This window comes from Balaenoptera physalus (assembly GCF_965194825.1).
Source record: "Balaenoptera physalus genome assembly, chromosome: X".
Lineage (NCBI taxonomy): Eukaryota > Metazoa > Chordata > Mammalia > Artiodactyla > Balaenopteridae > Balaenoptera > Balaenoptera physalus.
In genome coordinates, this window is record NC_138903.1 from 9,949,332 (window position 1) to 9,976,526 (window position 27,195).

At 43.3% G+C, this 27,195-nt stretch overlaps 1 protein-coding gene across 9 annotated transcripts in view; it reads left to right on the top strand.

Annotated features, from left to right (window-relative positions):
* Window positions 1-1,058: 1,058 nt before the first annotated feature.
* The window catches only part of MSL3 (MSL complex subunit 3), a 227,807-nt gene continuing 201,670 nt past the window's right edge, over window positions 1,059-27,195 (top strand). For 3 of the 9 annotated variants that reach the window (XR_014258915.1, XR_014258916.1, XR_014258917.1), the window contains exons 1-13: window positions 1,922-1,940; window positions 2,529-2,611; window positions 3,016-3,111; window positions 3,446-3,546; window positions 4,244-4,329; window positions 4,876-4,998; window positions 5,575-5,735; window positions 6,517-6,675; window positions 8,214-8,476; window positions 9,034-9,143; window positions 13,071-13,170; window positions 13,529-13,613; window positions 15,970-24,353. Coding sequence is in view for 6 of the 9 variants with exons in the window: in XM_082447119.1 (XP_082303245.1) it covers window positions 1,401-1,940; window positions 2,529-2,611; window positions 3,016-3,111; window positions 3,446-3,546; window positions 4,244-4,329; window positions 4,876-4,998; window positions 5,575-5,735; window positions 6,517-6,675; window positions 8,214-8,476; window positions 9,034-9,143; window positions 13,071-13,170; window positions 13,529-13,613; window positions 17,900-17,903 (1,911 nt within the window). In the remaining 3 variants the exon portion in view is untranslated. Of the gene's footprint in view, window positions 1,215-1,315; window positions 1,941-2,110; window positions 2,207-2,528; window positions 2,612-3,015; window positions 3,112-3,445; window positions 3,547-4,243; window positions 4,330-4,875; window positions 4,999-5,574; window positions 5,736-6,516; window positions 6,676-8,213; window positions 8,477-9,033; window positions 9,144-9,708; window positions 10,028-13,070; window positions 13,171-13,528; window positions 13,614-15,969; window positions 24,354-27,195 lie in introns of those variants that run through there. The other 6 variants (XM_082447121.1, XM_082447123.1, XM_082447122.1 and 3 more) reach the window with 6 other exon arrangements.

Here is a 27,195-nt window from a genome sequence, read left to right on the forward strand (position 1 = left end):
TGAGGGGTTTTCTCTTGGCTGTGTCCAAAGTGAAGTCTGAAGGATGTATGTGTACCAGGAACCCAGTAAAGGCGGAGGCAAGTGCAAATTTCTGGAGTCAAGAACAGAGCCCAGAGTGTGGAGGACTGGCAATTCACTACCACCCTAGAGCCTCAAAGCTGGTCTCCAGTTGGGTCTTAATTCAGCAACTACACTGCCTAAAGACTTTCCATTCCTCAAAAGAAAACAAACCCAGCACCATCTTTCCTGTCTGTAGAGGTTTGCCCTTCAAGAAGCGTCTCCCAGCATTTGTCATTCGTCCTGAGCATTCCCTCAGGTACCTGCTAGTACAACACCTCTCACCTGTAGGGAGTTTTCGGTGTACAGTATTGGAGAAGACAGACCTTGAGGGAGCATCTCTGCGAGTTCTGGGGGTTGGAAAACCATGGAACGACCTGGTAAGGACCCATCAGCCTCGCCGCCCACGGCTCACCCGCTGTCACTGGGAGCCTCCAGGCCTGCCACCTGCTTGTCCTGGCCCCGATATGTCCCAGTGCTTTATTCACTCTTGCACCACCCTTCGCCCCCCGCCCAAGGCCACTGCCCATCTAGACCCGACCCCAGCCCGACGTCCTCCCCGCGTGGCCACCGCGCTCCGCTGAGGTGGAGGATGCGGCGCGGCCAGGCAGCTCCCGGAAGGCAGCCGCCGGCCGGCTTCCCCACAGCCAGTGCCCACCCCAGATGGGCTCTCTCCTCGCGTCTCCCATCCCCGGACCGGACAGCGGGTGTCCGGCGCGAAGACCCCGTGGGCCCCGCTTCGGCCGCCTTTCCCAGGAGGGCGCGGGGGGCCGCTCTGCGGGCAGACCTCGGCCGCGGGGTCCCCACTCGCAGCCCGGCGGGGACTCGCAGGGGCGCGCTCGGTCGGGAGCGCGCGCGCCCGGCTGCTCCGAGGTCCAGCAGTGGCGCGAGGCGGGCAGAGGCGGAGCCGAGGGCGGGCCGGTCGCAGCCTCCGCCAGTCCCCGCTCCTTCCCCACCACCCCTGCAGAAGCGCGCCACCTCCCCGCCCCCACTCCCCTCCCCCACCGCGCGCGCTCCGCCCGCCCCGGAGCCTCGCCCTCCGCCACGATGAGCAAATGAGCGCGAGCGAGGGCATGAAATTTAAATTCCACTCAGGGGAGAAAGTGCTGTGCTTCGAGCCTGACCCCACCAAGGCGCGAGTGCTGTACGATGCCAAGGTGCCGCCGCGGAGGGACAGGGAGGAGGCGCGGGCCGGGGACCCCGGGACGGGAGGCGAATGCGGATGCGGGTGTGGACGGCGCCGCGGATCGGGGGAAGTGGCGGGGCCCGGGTGCTCCCTGATCGCGGCTCCTCGGCCTGCGCGGCGCCACACGGGCGACAGGGGGCGCACGCGGGGCATCGCGATGGGGAGTCGGGGCCCGGGCGCTTCCGCTTCCGCCCGGTCCCTGGAGTGCACTGGCGCACTTGGAACCTGGTGTGAGACGTCGTTAGGCCGGGGAGCTGGCAGCGGGGGCCGCCTGTCCAGGAGGTCGCTGGCACACAGCTTCTGCCTTCCGGTTAAACCGCCCCTCATCCTGTGCGGTCTAGTGCCGCGTGGGCTCCCTCGCAACGCCCTGATCGACCAGGGCCAGATCCTAATCCATAGCGCCGCAGTGCTGGCCGTGGACTGGCGACGTCGTTGCCCTGGGGCCCCAGTCGTGTCTAGGCTCGCCCCCTCCCGTAGGCCGCGACCCCCACCCCGAGGGCAAGGTTGCCCGGCTGTCATAGTCCTTCATTGCCCTGCAACGTTTAGGTTTTCAATCTCCGTGTCGCGCCCCGTGCCTGTCCACCTAAGTCTCCGGGGCTCGGGGGACGTTGAGCCACATCTGCAGCAACTAAGGTCTGAACGGCCAGAGGGAGTTGGCCTCGCACTCCGGGAGTTGGGGGCTAGCCCCGGGCCCCAGGTGTGTCTGGGAGGTGCTGCGCTTTGGGGGATTGCCCAAGCCTTCCGGGCTCTACATTTTACTTTCGGACTTTGCCCCCGCTGCCCCCGTCTCAGTTTTCTGTTTGCTGTGCTTCCTCCCTCCCCGCCTTGAGTGTCCCCAAGGGTGACACGCCCCATCATTTGCCCCAGACGTTTAACAGGGGACACCGCTGGGAGGGATGGCGTAAGCTGCGAGCCGAACTGGACCTGGACGCAGCGGAGCCCAGGAGACTACAACTCCCAAAGGTCTCTCGGCTGCAGCTCGCTTGTCTAGCCTGGACCCTTTTTAGTTAGTGACAGTTCGGCCGGCCAGTGGTTTCGGAAGCTGCACCCGTTCTCACACTCAGAGACCAATCGGGGTGGTTGGAGGGATGCTTCCTATTTTGAGGCATCCACTCAGGAAAAAAAATGGAATTGAAAGGAAAAATGTTTCAGTCCAGCTCTCTGTCTAAAAAAGGAGAGAATGCTTTCTTTTCTTTTACGAAAAGGTCTATGATCTAGTTTTCCTGATCCAGCTTCTAATATTCTCTATGCTTTATCGTTTGTGGACGATATTTCCTGGTTTCAGATTGTCGATGTTATTGTTGGGAAAGACGAAAAAGGCAGAAAGATCCCAGAATATCTGATCCATTTTAATGGTTGGAACAGAAGGTGAGTGTACTTGTTAAACCGGACTGAAAATTGATCACCTCTGCACAGGAACATTGCAAACTTCTTTGTTAAGTTCTAGAAACACTCCCAGGAAAGTTTCATTTCCTGTTTTTGCTTTTTTTTTTTTTAATCAAACCTTGCCTACTCTGAAGAATGATTATTTCTAAGTCGATTATATTTGGATTCTCTATGGGTAATTTTGGAAACCCCAGTTGCTTCTGTGTCTGAATGAGTTCCGTTTTCAGTTTATTTACATCTTTTTTGTGATTTTAAAATATTTAAATAGTTTTCTAAAATGTAAGTAATTCTGAGACACATCTGTTCCTGTGAGGTGCTTTTAACATTTGTTTCATATCAAACTAAAATAATGAATTTTACATTCTTTTCCTTTTTTGTTTGATTAGCTGGGATAGATGGGCAGCTGAAGATCATGTCCTTCGTGACACCGATGAAAATCGGAGATTACAGCGTAAATTGGCAAGGAAAGCTGTAGCTCGCCTGTAAGAATACAAAAAGCATATAAATGTTACTCAGTGTGTTTTCTTTTAGTGTTTAGAATTGTTATGGTATAAAAGTTTTACAATCTGGTAAACATGGTTTCTTAAGTAATTTTACATTCTTAAAGTGTGTTAGCGAATAGTGTTTCTATTGTATTCAAAATAACTGCTGTGCTTTCAGAGAGGTTATTGTGTAGTATTCTGAAGTGGAGATTACCAGTTATGTTTTAAAGTTTAATTATATCTTAGGTACTTAAGAATTACTGTTATTGTGTTTTGTTTTTTTCCTCAAGACCAATATCAGTCATCATCAGCATTTCAGTTGTGTTTGTTTCAGGAGAAGCACAGGAAGAAAGAGGAAGCGCTGCAGGTTGCCTGGTGTGGACTCTGTCTTAAAAAGCCTCCCTGCTGAAGAAAAAGATGAAAATGTTGAAAACTGTGAGTGGCTTGACTCATTTTCTCTGATTAAAAGGAGTTTTACCTAGTTCTTTTATACCGCAGGATTGAGGGGGAAGATTCATTCGAATTATAGACAGGGAAACATTTTAAGCTCATCACGTAAAACATTTGCCCCTTTTGTTTTTGACAATTAAAGTAGCAGTCAAAAAAAAAAAAAAGTAGCAGTCAATAAGTTTCTAATTAGACCTCATCAGGCTTGCACATGACCACTGCCTTCTCAGCCAGTGTCTTTATACGGACCCCTCAGAGGTGCATTCTCATGTTTTCTTCTTGGTACCTTGCTCCACTTATGAATGCGGCAGGGAACCATAGGCTCCTAGGTGACTAAACACTTGCACATCATTTACCTGTGTGGTTTTTGCATCCCTTGAAATTGGTGTTATATTTTTTCAAAATAAATTTCTATTCTGAAAGTTACAGTAATTAACTGTAACTTTAAGTGCTTAATAGTAACAGTAAGTGTAACTGTAAATAGTAACTGTAAATAATAACTGTAACTTTAAGTGCTTAAGTAACAGTAACTTAATGCTGTAAGTGTTCAGCATTTAAAATTTATGCAGGATAGTAGTTTATTATTACCAGCAGTAGGACATGCATGCCACCTTAAAGAATTGTAAACATAAGGGTTAGGGAAGTGTATAATGCAGGTTTGCCTGGTATTTTTTGTTTTACCTAGCAATAAGCAGTTCCTCTGATGACAGTAGTGAAGAAAAGGATGAAGAAATAAGTGAAGAAAGTGATATTGAAGAAAAGACTGAAGTGGTATAAAGTTTTTATTGTAAAAACTCTTTGTCTTTGGCATATATTTTAGTGGTAAATTTCTAGTTGTGAAATTTTTTTTTTAACCAAATATTGTAAAATTGTACTTCATATATAAGGGAAAATAACCCTCAACCCTTAGTTATAGTTACTGTAAGAACCTCTCCATGGCTCTTCGTACCCATAAAGTGTTTTCACAAATCATAGTTACCTCTTTCTTTCCAGTGAAAGTGTTAACTTTTTATAATGCCGATTAAGTATCTGAGTTTGGCATCTTCTGTTTGCCTGTCTACAAAGTTAACATGAATCCCACTGGTAAAGTTAAGTTGGGAAAAAGCAAAATAATCATTTGCAATGTGGTTAGTGGCCTAAAACAAGTTAACTTTTGGCTTTTAATATACTTTTCATTAGAACACTTGGCATCATTACTGGTGTAAATGTCGAAGATTAACTGGGTTTGTTTCGTTGTAGGCTGTCCTTAACGTTAGTCCTTCTTTGGATATAGACTGTCTGCTTTAGGTAGCTAAAAATGGAATTGTGATATTGCAGAAGGAAGAACCAGAGCTGCATGCAAAAAAGGAAATGGAAGAAAGAACAATAACTATAGAAATCCCTGAAGTTCTGAAAAAGAAGCTTGAGGACGATTGTTACTATATCAACAGGAGGAAACGGGTATACAGGAATAACATACAAAACATGGATCTGTAATAGAGCTTTCATTTAGCTGTACTTTGCAATCTTAAAAAGTTGAGAACCTTGGAGGAATGAAATTCATATTTTAAGTTTTGTACTGAGTCGGGTTTTAAACTTCTCTGACAGTACTGTTCTGCTGATGAAAGTGTGCAGTCTTTTCCAGCTCTGGCTGCCCATTAGAATCTTCTAGGGAGCTTCGCAAAGTCCTGATGCCTGGGCTTCAACCAAGAGGTCAAGGTGAAATTGATTCTTGGTGTTGGGGGCGGCAGCTGTGGATATCTTAGAGGCTCCGCAGGTGGTTCTAATGGATCACTAAGCTGAGAATCACTGCTTGCATTTATTTTTAAAATTATTACTGTAATCTACATGGGGATATGATCAGTAGAAGAAAAAAGTCAAAGAGCTGCAAAGCACATTTACTTAAAAAATTATCTTCAAACACAACTGGCTTTATTTTTGAGCTTCAAAAATGATGTAGACAAGTCCACTGTTTCTTGGAATATATGGTTTATACAATGGGATGTATACATCAGATGTCTATATTTTTGTTAACAGTTAGTGAAACTTCCGTGCCAGACCAACATCATAACTATTTTGGAATCATACGTGAAGCATTTTGCTATCAATGCAGCCTTTTCAGCCAATGAGAGGCCTCGTCACCATCACGCTATGCCACATGCCAACATGAATGTGCATTACATCCCAGCAGAAAAGAAGTAAGTAAGGGAGGGATAGTTGGCGTTTCATGGTTCGCTTTGGGTATTAGAGAAGTGACTTCCATTTAGAACAAGTAACATGTCTCTGTTTCAGTTATTATGAATTCATTTACTATAGCACTTGATGATTCACGTAATAACCAGTTTAATTTCAAAATATTCTCCCTTTTTCAGAATGTTCAGTAACTCCTTAGGTATGTGGTGTGGATCCGTTGAGTATATGCACTGCCTCAACACCTGGAGAAGTTTTTTTCAGTGATGTAACTTAGGGAGATAACTCTTTTTTTTCCTTGAGAAGTACCAGAATGGGGGATGAGAATTTTCTCAAGGCTTGTTTACAAACAGGTCTTTATCCTAGTCTGAGAAATTGTCCTCATAGCTTGCCTTGCGCACATGACCCCGCAGGAGTAGAATCAGACAAGTAGATTGTTCAAGTTTAAACAGGTGTGTTAGTTCATCAGGACCGCCCCCTTCAGCTCCCGGTGATTGGGGTCTGTCCACCTTCTGCATCACAGACTGCTTGGGCTCCTTGTGTGGCACTGGGCATATTCATTTGTGTTTAGTGTGGTAAGGTAAAATTACTTATTGCACTTTATATTATAGATCTGTGTTCCCATTTAATTCTTTATTATTAGCATCTACAGACTGACTTTATTTTTTACACACATAGGTGTAGTGTATAGCATTTAAAACTCTTCCTTCTTAAAATGTGCAATTTCATTGTGACATTTTGGAAAGTTCTATTATTTTATTGCATCTCTAATCTCTTTAATCCTTCCAGCGTTGACCTTTGTAAGGAGATGGTGGATGGATTAAGAATAACCTTTGATTACACTCTCCCATTGGTTTTGCTCTATCCATATGAACAAGTTCAGTATAAAAAGGTGACTTCGTCCAAATTTTTTCTTCCGATTAAGGAAAGTACCACAAACGCTAATAGGTAAGTTAACTTGCAGTTCAACCATCAGATATCAGCAATCAAAGAGCTAAATCTGTTTTTGAAGATTTCCATTGGATGCTATGGGGCCAACACATTTGGAGGAGGGAGTAAATTGCAAAGCGCCCATACTGGTGGTTTTCTTTTTTCCTGGGTAAGCTAAGTCATCATTCACTTGCAGATGGCTCTAAAAGGTTTTACCAAGTGAAGATTTCAGTGTAGAGAAGTTGGCTCTCGTGTAGCCATCCCGTGCTTTCCAAAGACAGTGGGGTGAAGAGAGCACGGCCTGAGAAAGGTAGATGTGGGTTTGAATTTGGCTCCCTCACGTATAGGTTGTGTGACTTGGGGAGGTGTCTTTTGAGCCTCTTGCTTTTGCCTCTGTACAATAGAAAGAACATTTGCTTCTGTAGGTAGTTATTAAATGAGGAAGTTCATGAAGAGCTGGCCACCTTTGCCCTTCAGGTAAGGTTAGTTTCCTTCCCGCTCCGCTGTGTCACCGCTTTCTTCCCTCAGTGACCAAGCATTTCCAAATATCTATTCTTTGGGGGGGATGAAAGTCCCCCAACCTGAGTCTGTGCCTACATCTGTGTAAGCTACTTCCGTCTCTCCCCGAGGCCTGTCTTCCTGAGAGAGACAGTGGTCTGTTCTCACGATTTCCACTCATCCATCTCTTCTTGCCTGTTTACCATCTGCCTTTGTCTCCCACCTCCCTCTGCTCCACAAGGGCACTGATAGCTGCCCACTTGCTGTGCCATGTGTCGGCTACCTTTTCCCCCCACCCCGTCCCTTTCCTTCCCAGGTCCTGTCTCCTGGTTGTCTGCCTCATGACCGTCTCTTCTCAGCCTGCCTTCCTTCCCCATTGGTTCCACCCCATTTGAGAGGCCTGTGTGACTGTGACTCACTGGGGACCTGTGTTGATGTCCCCATGCCCTCCTCCAAACCTCGAGGCTCCCAGTGTCTGGGGTGGCCTCTGTGTTTCCACAAAATCTGGCCGTTGTTTGTGGTGGTTCTAGTCTTACCAGTAGTTACACTGTGATGAGATAATGTAGTATTCTTATTCTCTCCACCAGGGTTTCTCAACCTTGCATCTCCTGATGTTTCGAACTGTATCACCTTTTGTGGGGGGCCGTCCTGTGCATTGTAGGGTGCTGAGCAGCGTCCCTGGGCTCTACCCATTAGACCCCAATGGCACTTTCCCAGTTGTGACAATCAAAACTGTCTCCAGAAGGTGTCAGTGTCCCCTGGCAGAGTGGAATCACTCCCAGTTGAGAACCACTGATCTAAGACAAGTAGAAAAGGGCATCACAGTCTTTAATGCCAGTGTGCCTTGAGGAATTAAAGGGTTAAAATGATTTAATATGTTTAGTTACTTTTTAAGAAAATATTTGTTTTGGCACATCTGGAAGTGAAAGTTTCTGAGCCTCCTGGAGTGGAGTGGAGGGTGTGTTTACTGTCTGAAAGAAGACATTGAAGAGCCCCTCCAGGTTTTACAGGGATTCTGTGGGCCAGGCGTGTGTGACGTCCTCCCCTTTCTTCCGTAGGAGCCAGGAGGAGCTCTCTCCAAGCCCACCTTTGTTGAATCCATCCACACCACAGTCCACAGAGAGTCAGCCAACCACAGGCGAGCCAGCCACCCCCAAAAGGCGCAAAGCCGAGCCGGAAGCCTTGCAGTCTCTGAGGCGGTCCACGCGCCACTCCGCCAATTGCGACCGGCTGTCTGAGAGCAGCGCCTCGCCTCAGCCCAAGCGCCGGCAGCAGGAAACGTCTGCCAGCATGCCCAAGCTGTTCCTGCACCTGGAAAAGAGTAGGTCCACTCCCCGTGCAGGAAGGCTGCGCCGGGGGCAGCCGATGTTCACTTCGTGCTCCTGAAAGGAGTCCAGCCGGCAGGAGGGGCTGGGGGAGAACAGGATGAGCACAGGGTCACATCCAGGTTCGCCTGCTCGCCTCTGGGAATTTGACTCCGGAGTTCGGCCGCCTGAGGCGTTTTCCCTAACCTACCGTCAGCTATAGCTAAGAGAAGGGAGCCCCCCACGCCTTCACTAGTTACGTCCTGTCCCTGTGCATTTGCCTCTTCTGGGCGTGTATTCATATCAGTAGAATCATACTATATGTGGCCTTCTGTCTATGGCTTCTTTCGCTTAACATAATGTTTTCAAGGTTCATCACGCAGCATATCTCAGTACTTGATTCCTTTGCTTTGCGTTTTTCTGCCAAATAATATTCCAGCTATTGTCTTTAATAGGGAAGTCTTATTGTTAAAGATTAATAACGTCTCTGCTGCTTGTAAAGGTCTTCCAGCAATCTTTAATTCAGTAGCTGTGTGATTTACAAGTGAATAATTAACATCTTTTCCTTTTGAAGAGACACCCGTTCATAGCAGATCATCTTCACCTGTTCCTCTGACCCCTAGCAAGGAAGGGAGTGCGGTGTTTGCTGGCTTTGAAGGCAGAAGAACTAATGAAATAAATGAGGTAAAGAGTTAGTGCCTGCTGTTCATCCCCAGTGAGTCCTTCCTTTCGTGGTTTCTTAAATCCTGCAAGAGGAACTTGGGTTTTCTTAGAAGAAACATTGTTACTCTTGCTGCAATAGTAACAGAATTGTTCATATGCTTGTAACATTGTATTTGTGGTTTCCTAAATGAGACAATGGTTAGGATTCCAGCCCTACACTTAACATTCATCTTTTATTTCAAATAAGTACAAGTATTGAAGTGTGAGTATTTTCATTTTATGGAACAGTTATCAGCACATTTTTTCTGCAAAAGGCCAGAGTAAATATTTTAAACCTTGCGGGCCACACAGTTGCTGTTGAGACTACCCAGCTCCAAAGCAACCATAGGCACTCTGTAAATGAATGAGTGTGCTGTGGTCCAATGAAACTTTATTTATGGATGCTGAAATTTGAATATCAGATAATTTTTGTACGTTATGAAATATTATTCCACTTTTGGCATTTTCTCAATCATTTAAAAATATGAAACCCATCCTCGGGACTTCCCTGGTGGTGCAGTGGTTAAGAATCCGCCTGCCAATGCAGGGGACACGGGTTCGAGCCCTGGTCCGGGAAGATCCCACATGCCGCGGAGCAACTAAGCCCGTGCGCCACAACTACTGAGCCTGCGCTCTAGAGACCGTGAGCCACAACTACTGAGCCTCTGTGCTGCAACTACTGAAGCCTGCGTGCCTAGAGCCCATGCTCTGCAACAAGAGAAGCCACCACAATGAGAAGCCCGCGCACCACAACGGAAGAGCAGCCCCCGCTCGCCGCAACTAGAGAAAACCCGTGCGCAGCAACGAAGACCCAACGCAGCCAAAAATAAATAAATAAATAAATATTTGTTTAAAACCATCCTCAACAGTAGTATTATCATCATCCCTTTGAAGGCATGCTACATGCCAGCATTGTGCCAGGCGCTTGGCCTAAATTACCTCACGTTCTCGAAAATAGCCTCACCACCAGAGTTCCATTTTACGGATGGGAAAACTTCAATTTAAAACTATTTTTAAGGCCAGTTAACTGAGGTAGGTAGTGAGTGTTTCAGGAGTTCAGGAGATGTCTTAGTCCACTGGGATATTCTGTGAATCTCACCTGGGAAGTGGGATTTTTCTTGTTTCTGTGCATAGGGAAGGATGGCTTTACTAGAAAGAATATTTGATGACAGGGGTCGGCAAACTTTTCTTATAAAGGGTCAGACTGTAAATATCTTCAGGGTTGTGCACCAGCGTGAAAGCGGTGTGGATAGTTCACAAATGAATGAGTGTGCTGTGTGCCTCCAAAATTCATTCACGCACGCTAGTAATTGAATTTCATATGACTTTCATATGTCGTGAAGTATTATTCATTTGATTTTTAAAAAACCATTAAAAACATAACCGTTCTTAGCACAAGGGGGTTGGATTTGGCCCAAGGGCTGTAAGTTGGCTGACCCCTGCTAGAAAACCCAATTTGCGTTACAGTGATGTCGAGGGAAGATTTAGGAAATTCCTAGTGCAAGCCGTCCCTGATTTTCCATTTTTCAGACAAGAGGGCCCTGCAAGTGTTATTATTTAAGGGGAATCATGTTTCTTCTAGAAGACAGCTGAATATTGATGCACAGCCATTCCCAATCTGGTCACTGGTGCAAGGCCACCATCTAGTGGTTATAGGTAGAGCTGCAAGCTTTAGTGAAAAAGTAGGATTTCTAGTCAGTGGTTGGAGTTGGGCAAGACTCTCAATGATTCGTGAGACCTTAGTGCATTCCCCCTCCATAAGTGCCTATATTGCAGTATGTTTTCCCCAGGGCTCTGAATCCTGACCACCTGAGACACTCTCCCAGTGACGTTCGCTGCCCCACCACATGGGGAGGGTCTGGACTCACATTCTTGCTTGAGATCACAGGTGGTTCCCGTGCACACCCCAGTTAAGAATCCTCCACTAGAAACCTGTTATTTTCCCCCATAATGCGTCTTTGATAAATAGGAGATGATTCACTGCATTGAGATGCAAAATTGAGTGAGGTAGACTGGCTTGCTAACTAACCAAATGAGCTGCTTTTGCACACATGCACTTCATGCCTCCAGGGATCTCAGACTCCCGTATGTTCACTTTGAGTATCATTATGGAAAACAGTTCCCGAGCTTCAGCTGTGTGCACCACGAGGTTAGGTGCTGGGGATAGTATAAAGGTGCTGAAACTTACTCCTACCCTGAGCCTTGTACAGCACAGAAGGGTGGGGTCGGTGAGGCAAGGGCTGAAGCCCAGACATTCTGCGTGGAGTCATATGGAACCGTGGTGGTACTTGTTAACTTCCACAATTTCATTTGATTAAATTGACTACATCAACCTTTCTCGGGTCGTTTTGGCATCCTTCTGCTTTGTCTTGTAGAGGGTTTCCTTTGACGCTACTATTTCCAGATTAAACTTGACATCTCAAAAAGCAAAACAGCAACTCAGGAGAAGCATTCTATAATTTGCTGAACTATTTCTATGGAAGCTCATCAGAGAGTTTTGAAATTCAACTCTTACTTTAACAGAAGCCCCAAATCCACCCACAGTTCTGAAATTCAAAGTGAAGGAAAATCAGTTACCAGGGTTGAAGTCTGTTTTCACTTGATTCAATGGATGAAATTAGGTTCCAAAGTGAATCTAACATAGCAGAAGATTAGAGAATCTTGAAACAATGGTAACATTACTCAAAACATCTTTGGGTCACTTTTTATTGCTTCACTGTCTAATACAGCAGGATTTTCAGTAAAGCAAAAGGGGCAAAATGACCAAAACAGTTACAGCTATTTTACAGGTAGTAGCTATTGAAAATTAGAAAATCAAATATTTCCCTAATCTAATTTTAAGTCTTCCTTCCTCATTTTATTTATTTTTATAAGTTTGTGTTTATTTGATATAGTGGCATTTTTAAAAATTAATTAATTAATTAATTTATGGCTGTGTTGGGTCTTTGTTTCTGTGCGAGGGCTTTCTCTAGTTGTGGCAAGTGGGGGCCACTCTTCATCGCGGTGCGCGGGCCTCTCACTATCGCGGCCTCTCCTGTTGCGGAGCACAGGCTCCAGACGCGCAGGCTCAGCAGCTGTGGCTCACGGGCCTAGCCACTCCGCGGAATGTGGGCTCTTCCCGGACCAGGGCTCGAACCCGTGTCCCCTGCATTGGCAGGCAGACTCTCAACCACTGCGCCACCAGGGAAGCCCCTGGCATATTTTTTTTAATTTATTTTATTTATTTATTTTTGGCTGCGTTGGGTCTTCGTTGCTGCACGCGGGCTTTCTCTAGTTGCAGCGAGCGCGGGCTACTCTTCGTTGTGGTGCGTGGGCTTCTCATTGTGGTGGCTTCTCTTGTTGCAGAGCATGGACTCTAGGCACGTGGGCTTCAGTATTTGTGGCACGTGGGCTCAGTAGTTGTGGCTCGTGGGCTCTAGAGCGCAGGCTCAGTAGTTGTGGCACACGGGCTTAGTTGCTCTGTGGCATGTGGGATCTTCCTGGACCAGGGCTCGAACCCATGTCCCCTGCATTGGCAGGCAGATTCTTAACCACTGCACCACCAGGGAAGCCCGAGTGGCATATTTTTTTCATCGTCATACAATTTGTCATAATTTTTAGGTGATTAGAAGTGTCTCCATGTTGCCAAGGAAGGTGGGATGGCTTTAGAACCTCCACATTGGTTTCTTGTCATTGTTTTTTTCCACATTTGGTTTCCTCCCATTTTCTGGTCCAGCTGTGAGGCAGCTCCAGAGGTGCCAGAGGGATGGGAAGCTTGGGTGTAGAAATGTGACACTTGATGGGTGATGTCTTTCTGCTGGCCTGAGAATGTCAATGTGTATGTATTTCTGCCGGGATTCCAAATGTTCAGATCTGTTGGTAATGGAGTGTTAAGATATAACAACAAAGCATTCACTCTGCTTTTCCCAGGTCCTCTCCTGGAAACTTGTACCCGACAGTTACCCCCCAGGTGACCAGCCACCTCCACCCTCTTACATTTATGGGGCGCAACACTTGCTGCGATTGTTCGGTAAGAAATCCTGGTCCCTGCTTTCTTCTTTCCCTTTTTATTATCTTTTTTGATTTTAACACTTATAGGCTTATGTACATCTTGTGGTAATTTTGGGGTCTAAGAAAAATCATTAAATGTTGATCTCAAAAAAAAACACCGAATGAATCTTAAATTTCATAAAAATTGTGTTTGTAATGTTTGTACTACTACTCTGTTTTTGTGTTCAGTAAGAGTTTTGGTGTTGTTTGGCAACATAGATGTTAATTTCAATTCGAATAAAGACACATGGGGACCCAGAGGATCCCTGAGTGTGTCCTGCTCATCGCCAGATTCTGCCGATTGATTGTAAATGGTTTTGCTTTTATTTTTAACGCAGTGAAACTTCCAGAAATCCTTGGAAAGATGTCCTTTTCTGAGAAGAATCTGAAGGCTTTACTGAAGCACTTTGATCTCTTTCTGAGGTATTGTTATTAGCTTGTCAAAACTTACTCTGCCACCTTATATATGAACTTTTCTGAACTTGTCTTCAGCAGATGTGAAAGCTAGCTCTGTGGTATTTTAAATGGTAGCAGTATTACCCAAGTATGGTTGGTTCTAACAGTAATTGTAACATGGGGGTTTTGGGCTATTTTTTTCATAGTTTATCTGGTTTCTAAGTGAAGGGTATTCGTTGTACGGAGGTAAAATTTTTTGGTGTCACTAGAAGAATCCAGTTGGATAGCCATGTGAATAGAAAATTAATTTTCTAAAGAAGTGATTGAGATTGATAATAATTTAATTCTATGTATTTTATTCAGGAGTACCCTAAGTATGTGACTTTTCTTTGTTGCATGTATATAAACTAACTTAAATTTACAGGTCTGATTTTGGTGTCTGTTTTGGAGTTAAGATAAATGTGCTGATAGTTTGTGAGTTCGGAGAAAGGTATTGTTTCCTTCACCTGACAGAGCCAGTCATTTTATTAATGTCAGATCATTTGCCCCGAGGCTCTCTCCCCTCCCCCGCATCTGGGGCTGTGGACCCCAGCCTCCGTTATGCCTGTGGCCCAACTCTCCCACCCAGATGTCTATTGACCAGTTCCTCTTGGCGTTCAAGGCTGGTTGTCACTCTGCCTCACCCAGCTTGTCATATCTCCCTGACCTGTTTCTTGATTCTCTTTAAGGGGGTACCTTTTCCTTGTATTTAGTCCCCAACCTGCAAGAGCTAATCGAGTAGGATTTACCAGAGTGGAGACCACTCCAGCCAGAGAAATGGGTCTTGGAGTTTTTAAAAGATATTTGTGTGGGTATTTTGAATAAAGTATCCAATGAGTGGAATTAGACTTTATAACATTTTATTAGAAACAAGTTTCAAAAACGCTGTCTTCCCCTCCAGCCTCCCCCTCAAAAAAAACCCACAACTGTTTGGCATCAACATTTCGTTAAGCTGAAATCAAATAATGCCAAAATGAGACACCTGCAAGTTAGTATAGGAGAGCCTGCTAATTTTGAGGTATGCCCAATACGAAATAGAAATTAGGGTTTTAGGAGGTAACTTAGAAAGATTTACAGATAAATATAGTACGGTTGACCCTTGAACAACACGGGTTTGAACTGCACAGATCGACTTATATGTGGATTTTTAAAAATAGTAAATACTATAGTACTACATGATCCATGTGGTTGGTTGAGTCTAGGAATTAGGAAGAACAGTGGATATGGAGGGCCCAACTGTAAGTTATACAAGGATTTTCAACTGCGTAGAGGGTCGGCGCCCCTAACCCACACATTGTTCAAGGGTCAGCTGTAATGGGTTTTGAAAATGTATCCAAAGATGTCAACTAGAGAATCAATGGATCAGTAATTGCTGTAGGAAGGGTACAATCAAAGAAGAAAGAGTTATCTCTCAAATGAATTTTGATTTGGTTTTTACTGAAGAAGGTATTGCAGAGGTTTATCCTTATCTTTTTAGGAATTTGGACAGGTGGGAAGAGGCAGGGGAAACAAACACGAAGCTAATTGCTTAGCTTACTAGCTAATGTGGCCCATGTGAGAATGTTTTAGCCATTCATGGTGAAATATTTGATACTTCAGAGTCAAGGTAGTATCTCTGTGTTGCAGATTCTTGAGTGGCTACAGTTTAACATCCATCCATAGTCAGGCATAAGTCAGTCTTGCTTACCTATTTTGGTGGAACTGCGGCGCCTTTTGGCATGGCAAATTGGGACACAAAATGCTCTTCGCTAATTAAACCATTCAGTTTTGATTTAACTTAGGCCATGTAAGTATTGTGAATTTCTCAGGTGACATTTATTGAGTTTATAATTTATTTTTTATAGTTTGTTTTTAAAAGAGGAAAATGTGGGACTTCTGTGGTCAGGTGGCTAAGACTCCATGCTCCCAATGCAGGGGGCCCGGGTTCGATCCCTGGTCAGGGAACCGCATGCCACAACTAAAGATCCTGCGAGCCTCAACTAAGACCTGGCGCAGCCAAATATAAATAAGTAAATAAAGAAATGAGGAAAATGTAGAAATAGTCACGAGGCCTTTTTGCACAGAAGTGATTATATAATCAAGACCGCCACCTAGTGGAGTTTAGGTTCTATTTCTATTTGTACACTTGATAGTGAAAGGATTCCAATGAAATGGTCATTAACGTCGAAGCCGGATATGTGCAATGAAAGTAATCAGTATATAGACATCAAGATTATATTCATTATTTTTTTTTCTATCTCATACAGAGAAGAGTGAAATGTTAGAATGGTTGGAAGTTAAAATTTTGCTTCTTGGTATTTGGCCTTTGTTGTGACCATAGGGGCTATTTGTTTTCTTTTTCCAGGTTTTTAGCAGAATACCATGATGACTTTTTCCCAGAGTCTGCCTATGTTGCTGCCTGTGAGGCGCACTACAGCACGAAGAACCCCAGGGCGATTTATTAAGGTTTTGATGGTTCTGGAAGAACAGCTTCTCTATCTAGCTTTGCACTCTCGGTTCCTAATAAGGAACTAGGGAGTTGGTGGGCCTTCCTTACAGGCAGAGCGAATGTGACACCTGCCTTGGGGGTGTGTGGCAGAGGCGGGCCCATTTGTTTGAGTTGCTTACCTACCGTAGTTATTTCTGTGAAGGATTACTTCCTAGGTACCTGAATGGCCTCCAACATGTGACCCTTGCCACGGTACATGTCGTCTGTGACGGCGGGAAAAGAGCAGCTGTGTTCACAGTGAAATGTTCACAAAAGTGTGCGTAGGTTGGGCTGTTTCAGTAGATGGAGTTACTTGTTAGCAATAACCACATTTTTTAGTTATTTGTTAGCATTAAGCAAAATTGTTTTGCAAACCGTTTTCATTCTTGTGATGAGGCTGAGCAACAAAACATTAGTTTTGCTTGGAAACCGAAAAGTAGTCCCAGAATATTTTAGAGAGAGTTGATATTGATGGCAAAAGAAAATTTGCAGCTATACATTTGCTTGTTGCGGTTCCTTTCCTATAAAACCTTATTTCTGGTGATTTAAATAAAGCATTGCCTGAATGTTTGAGATTTTATAGCTACACTTGGTTGGGTAATGTTATAGTTCCCTTTCTGTAAGATGTTATTTTGGGTGATCTCAAATTAATCATTGCCCGTCTTGTTGGAAAGAACCAAGAGAGAATTTTCACTCTGGTCTTGTCCTCTTTCTTCATTGTAGAAAAACAGTAAGGTAACTTTGATTCATAACTTTTTTGTGTTTTATTTTGTTTTCCCTTTGTGACTTTTTTATTAAGGACTTTTGTTTTCCTTTCCTTCTTTGATTTTGCCCGACCAGAAGGTGGTTACTGGAAGTTGGGGCAGCACCTCGCTGTCTTATTGCCCCACTCTGGGCTGGTTTGGGGCCAACATATTTACCCTCTTCCATCATTACCAGCTGATGGTCTCTGAAGTCACCCTTCTAATCCTCATCTTAGTCTCTCACATGCCTGCCCTTTTCCCCAGGATATTTTAGAAAGTTCCAGCTCTGTTTGAGGGATGCCAGTACCATACGAGCCTTGAACATAGCATCTGCATTTTCTCGTAGCTCAGTTTAGTTGACCTTAATTTCCAAAGATCACTGGACATGAACGACAAGAGCCACAGGGAGTTTCAAAAGCTCTCTAAATGGTTCCATCAAAGAGACTTCTGTATACGCTGACCCGTGAGAATCAGAACCTCGAAGTCGAGTAATGTCATCTTAGTGCACATAGTTGCTAAGTAAAAGTCAGGTTTTGGCTTCTAACCTGGAGTAGCATTTGGGTTCATGCTAGGTTTCATCTCCATTTGGTTTATGCAATGCTTGTTTAAATCTGGTGCACCTGCAGTATGCTCTGAATTGTTGAAAAAGTTAAATCAGTAATTATTCATGGCCTGGAAAAGAAAAAATTTTTCTGTTATAAGAATCTACTTGTTAAATGTCCCCAATGAAATGAACACAGACTGTCTCTTGGAACATTTATATAGTTATATACCTTGAGTTTACAATTAATGCATTTTCTAATAACGAACAATTATTTTCTTCCCCTAAAGGCTTTTTTTTTTTTTTTTTTTTGTGGCCGTGCGCATGCGGGATATTAGTTCCCCGACCAGGGATCAAACGTGTGCCCCCTGCAGTGGAAGTGTGGAGTCCTAACCACTGGACTGCCAGGTTCTTAATCACAACTTCCCTTAAGCTGATTTGTACCTTAGGTTGATTTAAGTAACTGTTCAAAGTATTATCCCTTTATTGTATATTGCTAATAATTTTTCAATTAATTCATCAGTTAAAAAAATGATTTAAATGGCTGCACTGGACTTCCCTGGTGGTGCAGTGGTTAAGAATCCGCCTGCCAATGCAGGGGACACGGGTTCAAGCCCTGTTCCGGGAAGATCCCACATGCCGCGGAGCAACTAGGCCCACGCACCACAGCTACTGAGCCCGCGTGCCACAACTACTGAAGCCCACTTGCCTAGAGCCCGTGCTCTGCAACAAGAGAAGCCACTGCAATGAGAAGCCCACGCACCGCAACGAAGAGCAGCCCTCCGCTCGCCGCAACTAGAGAAAGCCCGCGCGCAGCAACAAAGACCCGACGCAGCCAAAAATGAATAAATTTTTAAAAATTAAAATAAATTTTAAAAAATTAAAGTAAATGAATTTAAATGTCTAGACCATCCGTATAAAAATTATACATTATCCTTTTTTTGTCAATTTTTATATTGTTACTTTCCTAAACTGCCAAATCTTGCGGTTAAGTATCACATCATTGGATTAATGTCTTCCTTTTAAGTTGTTTAAAGATGTATTAAAAATATTTCTATAACTTGTGTGTCGTATCAGTGTACTAGGACTTTGAAAAAAACACGTGAGAAGGAAAAAAACATTTCCAAACAGAAGTAGATTGTAAAGCATTTCATAGTACAGTGTATACAAAAAAAGAAAAATTTACCATTTTACAAAAGTTGACGTCTGTCATTAGATTATTTTATCAACTCTATAAATATTTGAGCAAGTGCAATTACCCTGTTTTGCCATTATTTTCTTAATAACTCAGTGGCCCCTGCCCTTTAACATTTAGCCAAAGGTAAGTTGATCTGAATGTTTATTGACAACCACCTAACTGTCTTACCCAAAACTGCTAGGTATTGAAAGATGAGGATGGAGTAAGTCATTGGTGGGGGGATATAGTTAAGAGAATCTATACAGCCATACCACTGTTATTTTTACTAATCAAGTTAAGTTAGGAAGTGTGTTACTTTAACCAGTTCTTAATTTTAAAAAGTATAATGTAACCATAAATGGCAACATTTCCCCAAATTAAGCTCGTCCAAGAAAGAATGGGTAACTCTACTCTTTTAACTGGTGTGTGGATATCAGTTTAGGTGGGTTTGATTACTAAGTTTTCACTAGTTATAAAGTCTGGCAAGATGGTGTTAAGGGACTTGGTATCCATTGGGAAAAGAAGTTTCAACAGATTAAAATTAAAAGCAGTAACTTGGGGAAATCGTGTTTATACCCCAATGAGATAAGACTCCCCAATACACCAGTTAAATCTTTTTTTTTTTCTTTTTTAGGAATTGGAGAGACACTTTTTTTCTAGCTTCTGCTTGTCTTATGCTTGAGCCAGATTCTTCCAGATGTTCATTTGGGACAAACCCTTAGATAGTGCATTTTTAAGCTGATTGAATTATGTTGGTTTTACCGAGTTTCAGTAAAAACAGGATGCTATTCTCTGTGTCTCTTTCTTGGAATACATCTTATAAACTCAAAAGTGAATTTGTAAATGGCCATTTCTTTGCTTCAACTTTCCCTCTGATTGGTGTAAATAGCGGGACCAGTAAGCAGAATATAAGTCCCCAGTGAATGTTTTCAAGGCCTGGGATGATGTGCTTACCCAGCTCCACTCCCTCTGTACATTGACTGGTGCATCAAATAGGAGGCCGGCCCAGATCATCTTGCTGAGATTATACATGTTGCCAATGTACCTCTGGCATTGAAAGCATACATAATACATCTGTCCTCAGACAGCAAGGAATACAGTTACTATAAATGAGTGAATAAGCAAGAGTTCATGTGTTATTGAACAGTCGGGTTGTGGACTCAAGGGGTTGGTGGGGATTTCTGAGGACAAAAGGAAAAGCAATGAAGGATCTGCTTCAGAAAAAGAGGATTAGGGCATGTTTGCTGGGTGACTTGCGGTGTAAGCCTTCCCTTCATCTCCGTAGGAGACCGCGGCCAAAATATCAACCATTCACTTCATGCTTGAGGAGATGGATTTGTGCTTTTGACCTTCTGTGGAGATGGATTGCCAGGCTGAGACTTGCCTCCAGTCAGGTGGGGAGAGAGCAAGGATACCCCAAGAGTTGGTAACGTCAGGTTCCTGTGTTCTTTCACTCACCAAAAGGGGTCCAGGAGGAGACAGACACAAATGGCCACATATTGTATGATTCCATTTATGTGAAGTGTCCAGAAGAGGCAAACTATAGGAACAGAGAGTAGATCAGTGGTGTCAGAGGATGGGGAGAGGAGGGAATTGGAACTGACTGCTAATAGGTCTGAGGTCTCTTCAGGGTGATGGAAATTTCTGGAATTAGTCACGATCGTTCTCCCACTCTATGAATTTACTAAAAAACACTGAATTTTATACTCTTAAAAGGTGAATGTTATGGCATGTGAATTATATCTCAGTTAAAACAGGGAGATCTAGGGATTGGCTATGCCTAAAACTCAAGAAAAATACACCACGGAAATCCATTTTTGAGAGCTGAAAGGCTGTTTGATCTAATACTCCGGCATGCCTTCTTTCATGCTTCATTGTCCAAGGCAGGCAAGGCTCCTTTTCTCACTCCACTGACTTCACACTTCACCTGAAGGTCAGAAGATCCAGGGCTGTGCCTTCATACAATGTCCTTCTTAGGCAAATAGGGAGTTGGCAGATTTCAAACTTCTTTGACTCCCAAATTCTTCTGCATGCCAGGGCATGAGGAATAACTACATCCTGATATTCTGATATAAGCCAAAAAAGGTTAACAAACAGAGAGGTTAGTGACAGCAAAAGTAATGTGAATTAAGAATAATGCAAACCATAGCCAGTTCATCTTTACAAGTCTTCCTGTTTTGGAGTTTCTTTGCAACATCAATCTTCATCCTTCCAGAAGGTCATAAAAAAATCATAGGAGGTAAAGTGCTCAACTGTGTTTTTCTATTGATTTGTACTTTTCTCATTCAGATTTACAACTTTCAGTGGAATGATCTAATAAGTCATTTTGGAGATCTGCTTTGGCACAAGGTAAATTACACCAGCCTGCAGGTTCTATTTACTGTTCAATCTTCACTATTGTAAAGGTGACTTTTGAGACAACTTCAGGTCATCAGCCTCTATTAGTTGCCCATTATTATCCAGAAAATAATTCTGGGTGAGATGATTTGTGAGCTGTATAGAAACACGCCTATTAGAGTCAGAGGATGAAGGCTGTTTAAATGTGTTTGGGTAGTACATAAAACGAAGTCTGAAAACCAAAACGCCCTATTAGAGGGAAAACCTAGTAAGATTTTCTTTTGATATATGATAATCCATCTTATCTTCTATATTCTTCAGCACGTAAAACTTAACCAGTCATAGCATTAAAACCCTTTTTTAATTTGGTGGTCCATAAGAAGCCATGGTGTGGTAGACAGATTGAAAAATGTTTCTAAATCTTTACACACACACCATCTCCCTGTCCCTAACCCCTGAAATGTAAATTTGCAGTTTCTCTTATCAAGAGGTAGGATCTAACTTATATAATATTGTAACTCAACTCTACTTCAATTTTAAAAAAGATTTTCCTTTCCCCTTGAACTTGGTCTGCGGTGTGTGTGTGTGTATAAGACTGACTTTCAGTAGATCTCAGCAAGAGAGCTGCTTTGCTACATACAAAACCCCAACTAGTTTGGCTTTAGGACTTGCTTTGGCCAAGAAAATGTGCCAGGATTGATTCACTTCCCTTCTCTTCCTTAGAACCTTGCTGAGATGTGGACAAGCCTGGGCTAACCTGCTAGATGATAAGAGACATGTTGCCTAGTTATTCTCATCACCCAGCCAACAGCCAGCCAACTGCCCAACATGTCAGTGAAACCATTTTAGACTGATGAACCCCCAGCCTACCTACCAGCCCACCACAGATGCATAAACAAGCCAGCCAAAATCCGCCAAGCCTATCCTAGGTTAGCAGAATCATCCAGTTGATCCATATATTATTTATTGAAAATAAATGCTAATTGTTTTAAGCCACTGTTTTGGGGTGGTTTGTTATGCAGCAACAGCTAACGTCACAATGTGCCTTTGTGGTGTATATGTTTTGCACACTGTCTATGGAACAGCTCAAACTTCATTGCCTTGAGTGAAATTGCTGAAACTCTGGCATGTTCAGAAGCCATCAGCTAACCAAGGGAACGTGTACCAGCTCTTGCTCCTACTCAGGTACCAAGGGAGAGAACGGATAGAGGCAGCAGCACATCTTTGGGATCTTGTAGCTAGCATGACCTGGGTTTTATTTTGTAAGAAATAAAAGTTTGCAGAAAACCAGAAAGGAGAATATAAAATATGTTTTTGCCATAAAATTAATAACTGTTTTTATTTTGTAAGATTTGTTTCCAGACACTGTTTGAAAAAGAAATAAAACATCTTGGATTTGGCTAAAATTCTTTTTACCATTACGTGGATCTCAATCCTTTGCCCTTCTCCCAGAGGCAGTACTATCCTGAGTTTGGTGTAGTGTGGACAAATATTGTGCACATGAAACTTCTTGCTCTTATACTCTTCATCATATTTTAACATATATAGATGCATATTTACATATACTTACATATACATATATACATACATGTATAAATATACATATGTACATACATGTATAAATATACATGTGTACATATACAAAACTACATCAGTTTGTGTTTTCACATAGGCACACATTTAGTTCTAACTGCTGTATAAAAGTCTATCACATGGATATACTACCCTGTATTAATTCCTTTACCATTGTTGGACATACAGATTGTTTCCAAGTCCCCCTTTTACTAACAGTGCTGCAAAGAACTAGTACTTGTACATAGTTCCTTGTATTCAAATGCCAGTCTTTCTCTAGGTCATACACCCAGAATTGTTGGATGGTCAGACATGTGGGGGTTTTTCTCCCACATTTTCTAGAGTCTAAAGTTACCCATTAGAAATGGCTTTACAAGAGTTCCCGGGTGTTAAGTTTCAGGGCAGTTGTCTTGCAAGACATTTATAATACAGGGAGCTAAAAGAAAAGAAAAACTGGATGAAAACTTGAAATCTCTTTGTAACGTTCTCCACATTACCTCAACTCACATCGACCCTTCCCCAACAAGAGTGTTTTTAGGCGTATTGGGGATTGTTCTTTGATGGGCTCATAGAAATTAGAAATAAAAACTTAACTTCACAGTGGTAGAAAAGCAGGGTAGGAGGTGATGGTCTGCTACTTTGCTGACTAATTGGTTTCCAGGGCAACTATAAATGACATTATGGAAAGGAGTTGAATGGTCACCCAAGGAATATTTCAAATATTGTGTTGAATGGGGCAAATGCACCCCATTAGATAATTTCTGAGGGGTCACGGGTTCATTAGTCCATAAGGCAAACCAGTTCCTTTGGTTTTCTCAACTGAGAGCTCAAATGTAAAAACCTGCATTTTACCATGCCAAGACATGATATGGTAAACATACTATGGTACAATCAAGGTTAGGTCAAACAACATTCTCTCTGTAAACAGGAGAAAATCACTCTTGTTGCTTAAGGAGTAAGTAGCTAAATGTTCTTAGATTTTACACATCCTATGTCACAAGTGAATGAGCCTATCCTCCCCATAAATGTTCTTCTCAACAAATTGCATGTACCCTTTGTCCTTTGGGTTTAGTCCAGACTGGTAGATCATGATAGGATGATGTCAACATAACTGTATTGCTTTCAATGTGTAACCATATCTGAGAGCCACCTGAGGTTCTTTGAGTTATGTCAGGTTACATTATAGATGCTCCGTAATGCAGCTGCTCTTAGTATAAAATTGCTGATTTGTAGAAGTAATACTCTATCATGCTTTTCGTACAGAAAAACAAGGAGAAATAAAACTATTGGAAAACTACATCTTTGTCTTCAAAACTTCCAAGCCAGACCGATCACAAAATCATGATTAAAATAATATCAATGAAGTAAACTCCTGCTTGCTCCCAGAAGTCACTCTAAAGGGAACACCTGATGCTGGGTTTTTTGTTCCGTCCTCGCTGTTTGGAATCAAGGCTTTGGTTTTGGAAATATCCAGCATATTTTGTACCCTTAAGGGAAATGTTATAAAGAGGTTTCAGGTGTTGCCAGTTTTTCAGTGATTATCTGGCAGTTCCAAATCCACCGGTCTCTGCTCTGCTGTGTTTTGCGGGAAAATGGGGCTCTGCAAACCACCTTTTTTCCTGTGCTGGCTTGCTTCCCGTTTCTGCCGGTAGAGGGCACTGGAGAGGGAAGACGGAGGAAGGGAGGCGGGGTTTCATCCTGACGGGCTCGCTTTTCCTGTCCCGGAAGCGAGGAGGGCACCTCGCCCTGGCGGTCGCAGCTGGTTGCAGCTTGCACCTTCTTTCAGCACTTCCAGAAGCAGCCTACTGGAAGGTGCCCCCTTCCTCAGGAGCCCCTTCTCTAAACCCCTGGTCCCAGCGGCAGCCGGGTAGCAGCGCTCTCTCCTCCACAGGTATCAACACGTTTTACACATTTGGAAAGTTCTTGATACATTTGCCAAATCGCTTTCCAGACGAATTATTGTGATTTACACTCTCACTGGTTATGTGTGAAAATGCTTCTAGAAGGCCCACTCCCATGCATTGGTTGTTCTTAATTAACTCATCATTGTCTTTTACCCGCAAAGCCTAAAATATGTATTATCTGGTGCTTTATAGATAAAGTTTGCCAAACCTGATCCAGGTTTTCAAATATATTACAATTGTGCCTGCCTATTTTTTATATTTTCAGGGTTATTTTTCAGTAGCTGTTGTTAGGCCCATTTTAAACCTCATTACTGAGGCATTTTCCTCCTGTTTAATTGATTTTATTTGTCAAAGTGACCACTTTTATGGTTTCTTTCCCCAAGAAATTTGCAGTTGGATTTCTCAATAAGGCTATGTTTTTGTTTTCTAATATATTTCTTTTTATGCTTTAATTATTTTCTTCATTCTGCTTAGACTTAAAAAATCATTTTCTGAAAATGTTAAGGTATTATTTTTATTATTATTAAACCAACCAACCCCCATTTCTTTTAAAAAATCACCATACGAACATTTTCAGCCTCCCCAAAGCTTTCCAAGTTAAAACTAAAAGGCACAGACACATCGAAGCACAGTTAAAAAGAAGGGGGAAAAATCATCCATCCTCCCACCACCATAGCAGGTGCCTTAATCATTTTGGAGTTTTTTCTTGTCTCCTCTTTGAGGCACGTGTGTTTCAAAGGTTAGCTGAAGTCCTTCTGTTCTCTGATATTTAAATTAAATTTGCCTAAGTGCCCTTTTCCACACTCTCTGGGAAATCTCATCCCCTGGTCCACGTTTCTGTGACTCCAACGGGACTTTTCCCACGTCTGTATCAGTTTCTTCTCCATAGCCTTCCTCTCCTCAACCATTTTCTCTCTCTCTTTTTTTTTAAATTAATTTAGTTTTGGCTGCATTGAGTCTTCGTTGCTGCGCCCCAGCTTTCTCTAGTTGTGGCAAGCGGGGACTACTCTGTTGCGGTGCGCAGGCTTCTCATTGCGGTGGCTTCTCTTGTTGCGGAGCACGGGCTCTAGGCACACGGGCTTCAGTAGTTGTGGCATGGGGGCTCAGTAATTGTGGCTCACGGGCTCTAGAGTGCAGGCTCAGTAGTTGTGGCACACAGGCTTAGTTGCTCCGCGACATGTGGGATCTTCCCAGACCAGGGCTGGAACCCGTGTCCCCCGCATTGGCAGGTGGATTCTTAACCACTGTACCACAAGGGAAGTCCCTCTCTTTTTTTTTTTTTTTTTCTGGGAGGAGTTATCAACTTTGATCCTTTTATCGCTAGTCAATTACAAGTTGCTTCTCATCAGCAGACTTAAATTCAACAACTATGGTTTTTGGTTTCCATGAAGTCTTTGTTTCTCCTGACCTGTTTTCTGTTTAATAAGACAAGTATTGATAGAATGGGAAAAAAATGCTTTCTTCAAAGATGGGATTCTGAAACCCCTGACACTGAGACGGTGGATTTAAAAAAAAAAAAAATCTTTCCAGAGGTTAGAGTATGATTATATTTTGTGTCTTGTTGCTGTTGCCAGATGATTTCACTCTTTCTTAGATGATTCTCCATGTCTTACTTGTAGTTTAGGAGAGGCATTTTTCATCCAACCTGCTCACACTGCCATCTGAACAGAATGATGTTTTTTGCTTTGAAGCTATAAAAAAAGATGATGGAGTTGGCTTGTTTTAAAAGTCTTTTAAAGTATCTTAAAGTTTTGAAATACTAAATGGGACATCAGAACCTTAAGTTGAGTGCATTTATTGCTGCGTAATGACAAAGCTTGGTGGTTTAAAACGACAGTATTTCTTCTCACTGCCCTGTCGGTTACCTAGACTGTCACGTAGTTCCCCGCAGTGTTGGCTGTGGCCACTCCTGCGACTGTATTGAGCTGAGAGCTCAGCTGGGGCTGAAACATCCCGGACGGCTTCACTCAAGACTGGCCCCGCACCTGGGGTGCCTGCTATGTCTGGGGACTGGTGGGGACTGTCCAGCAGGGGAGACAGACTTTCACATGGTGACTCACGGTGCCAAAAGCAAAGCAGAAGCCACCAGGCATCTTCCACCATATTCTGCTGTCAAAGCAAGTCACAGGGCCGCTCCAAATTCAGAGGGAGAGAAAATAAACTCCATGCCTTGACGGAGAGAGCAGAATGCACCACAGCCAGGGGAGGACTCCTTGGCAGCCATATTTGCAGACAATCTATCAAAACTTAATGTAGGGCCTTCCCTGGTGGCGCAGTGGTTAAGAATCTGCCTGCCAATGCAGGGGACACGGGTTTGATCCCTGGTCCAGGAAGTTCCCACATGCCGCGGAGCAACTAAGCCCGTGAGCCACAACTACTGAGCCTGCGCTCTAGAGCCCGTGAGCCACAACTACTGAAGCCCATGCGCCTAGAGCCCGTGCTCCGCAACAAGAGAAGCCACCGCAATGAGAAGCCTGCGCACCGCAACGAAGAGTAGCCCCCGCTCGCCGCAACTAGAGAAAAGCCCGCGCACAGCAACGAAGACTCAATGCAGCCAAAAATAAATAAATAAATAAGGAAAAAAAAAAAACCTTAATGTAAATCCCATGAATTACATTCAGGAAAATAATCCCCTAGATGCTGAAATTTTACATATCTGGTATTCATTGTGCCATGGGACAGTGTGGATAAATAATTAAATGTCTAGCGCATCGGTCAGTAAAGGGCCAGGTAGTAAATAATTTAGACTTTCTGGGCCATACAGTTTCCACTGCAACCACTCAACCTCTGCCATTAGAGTGCGAAAGCACCACAGAAAATATAGACATG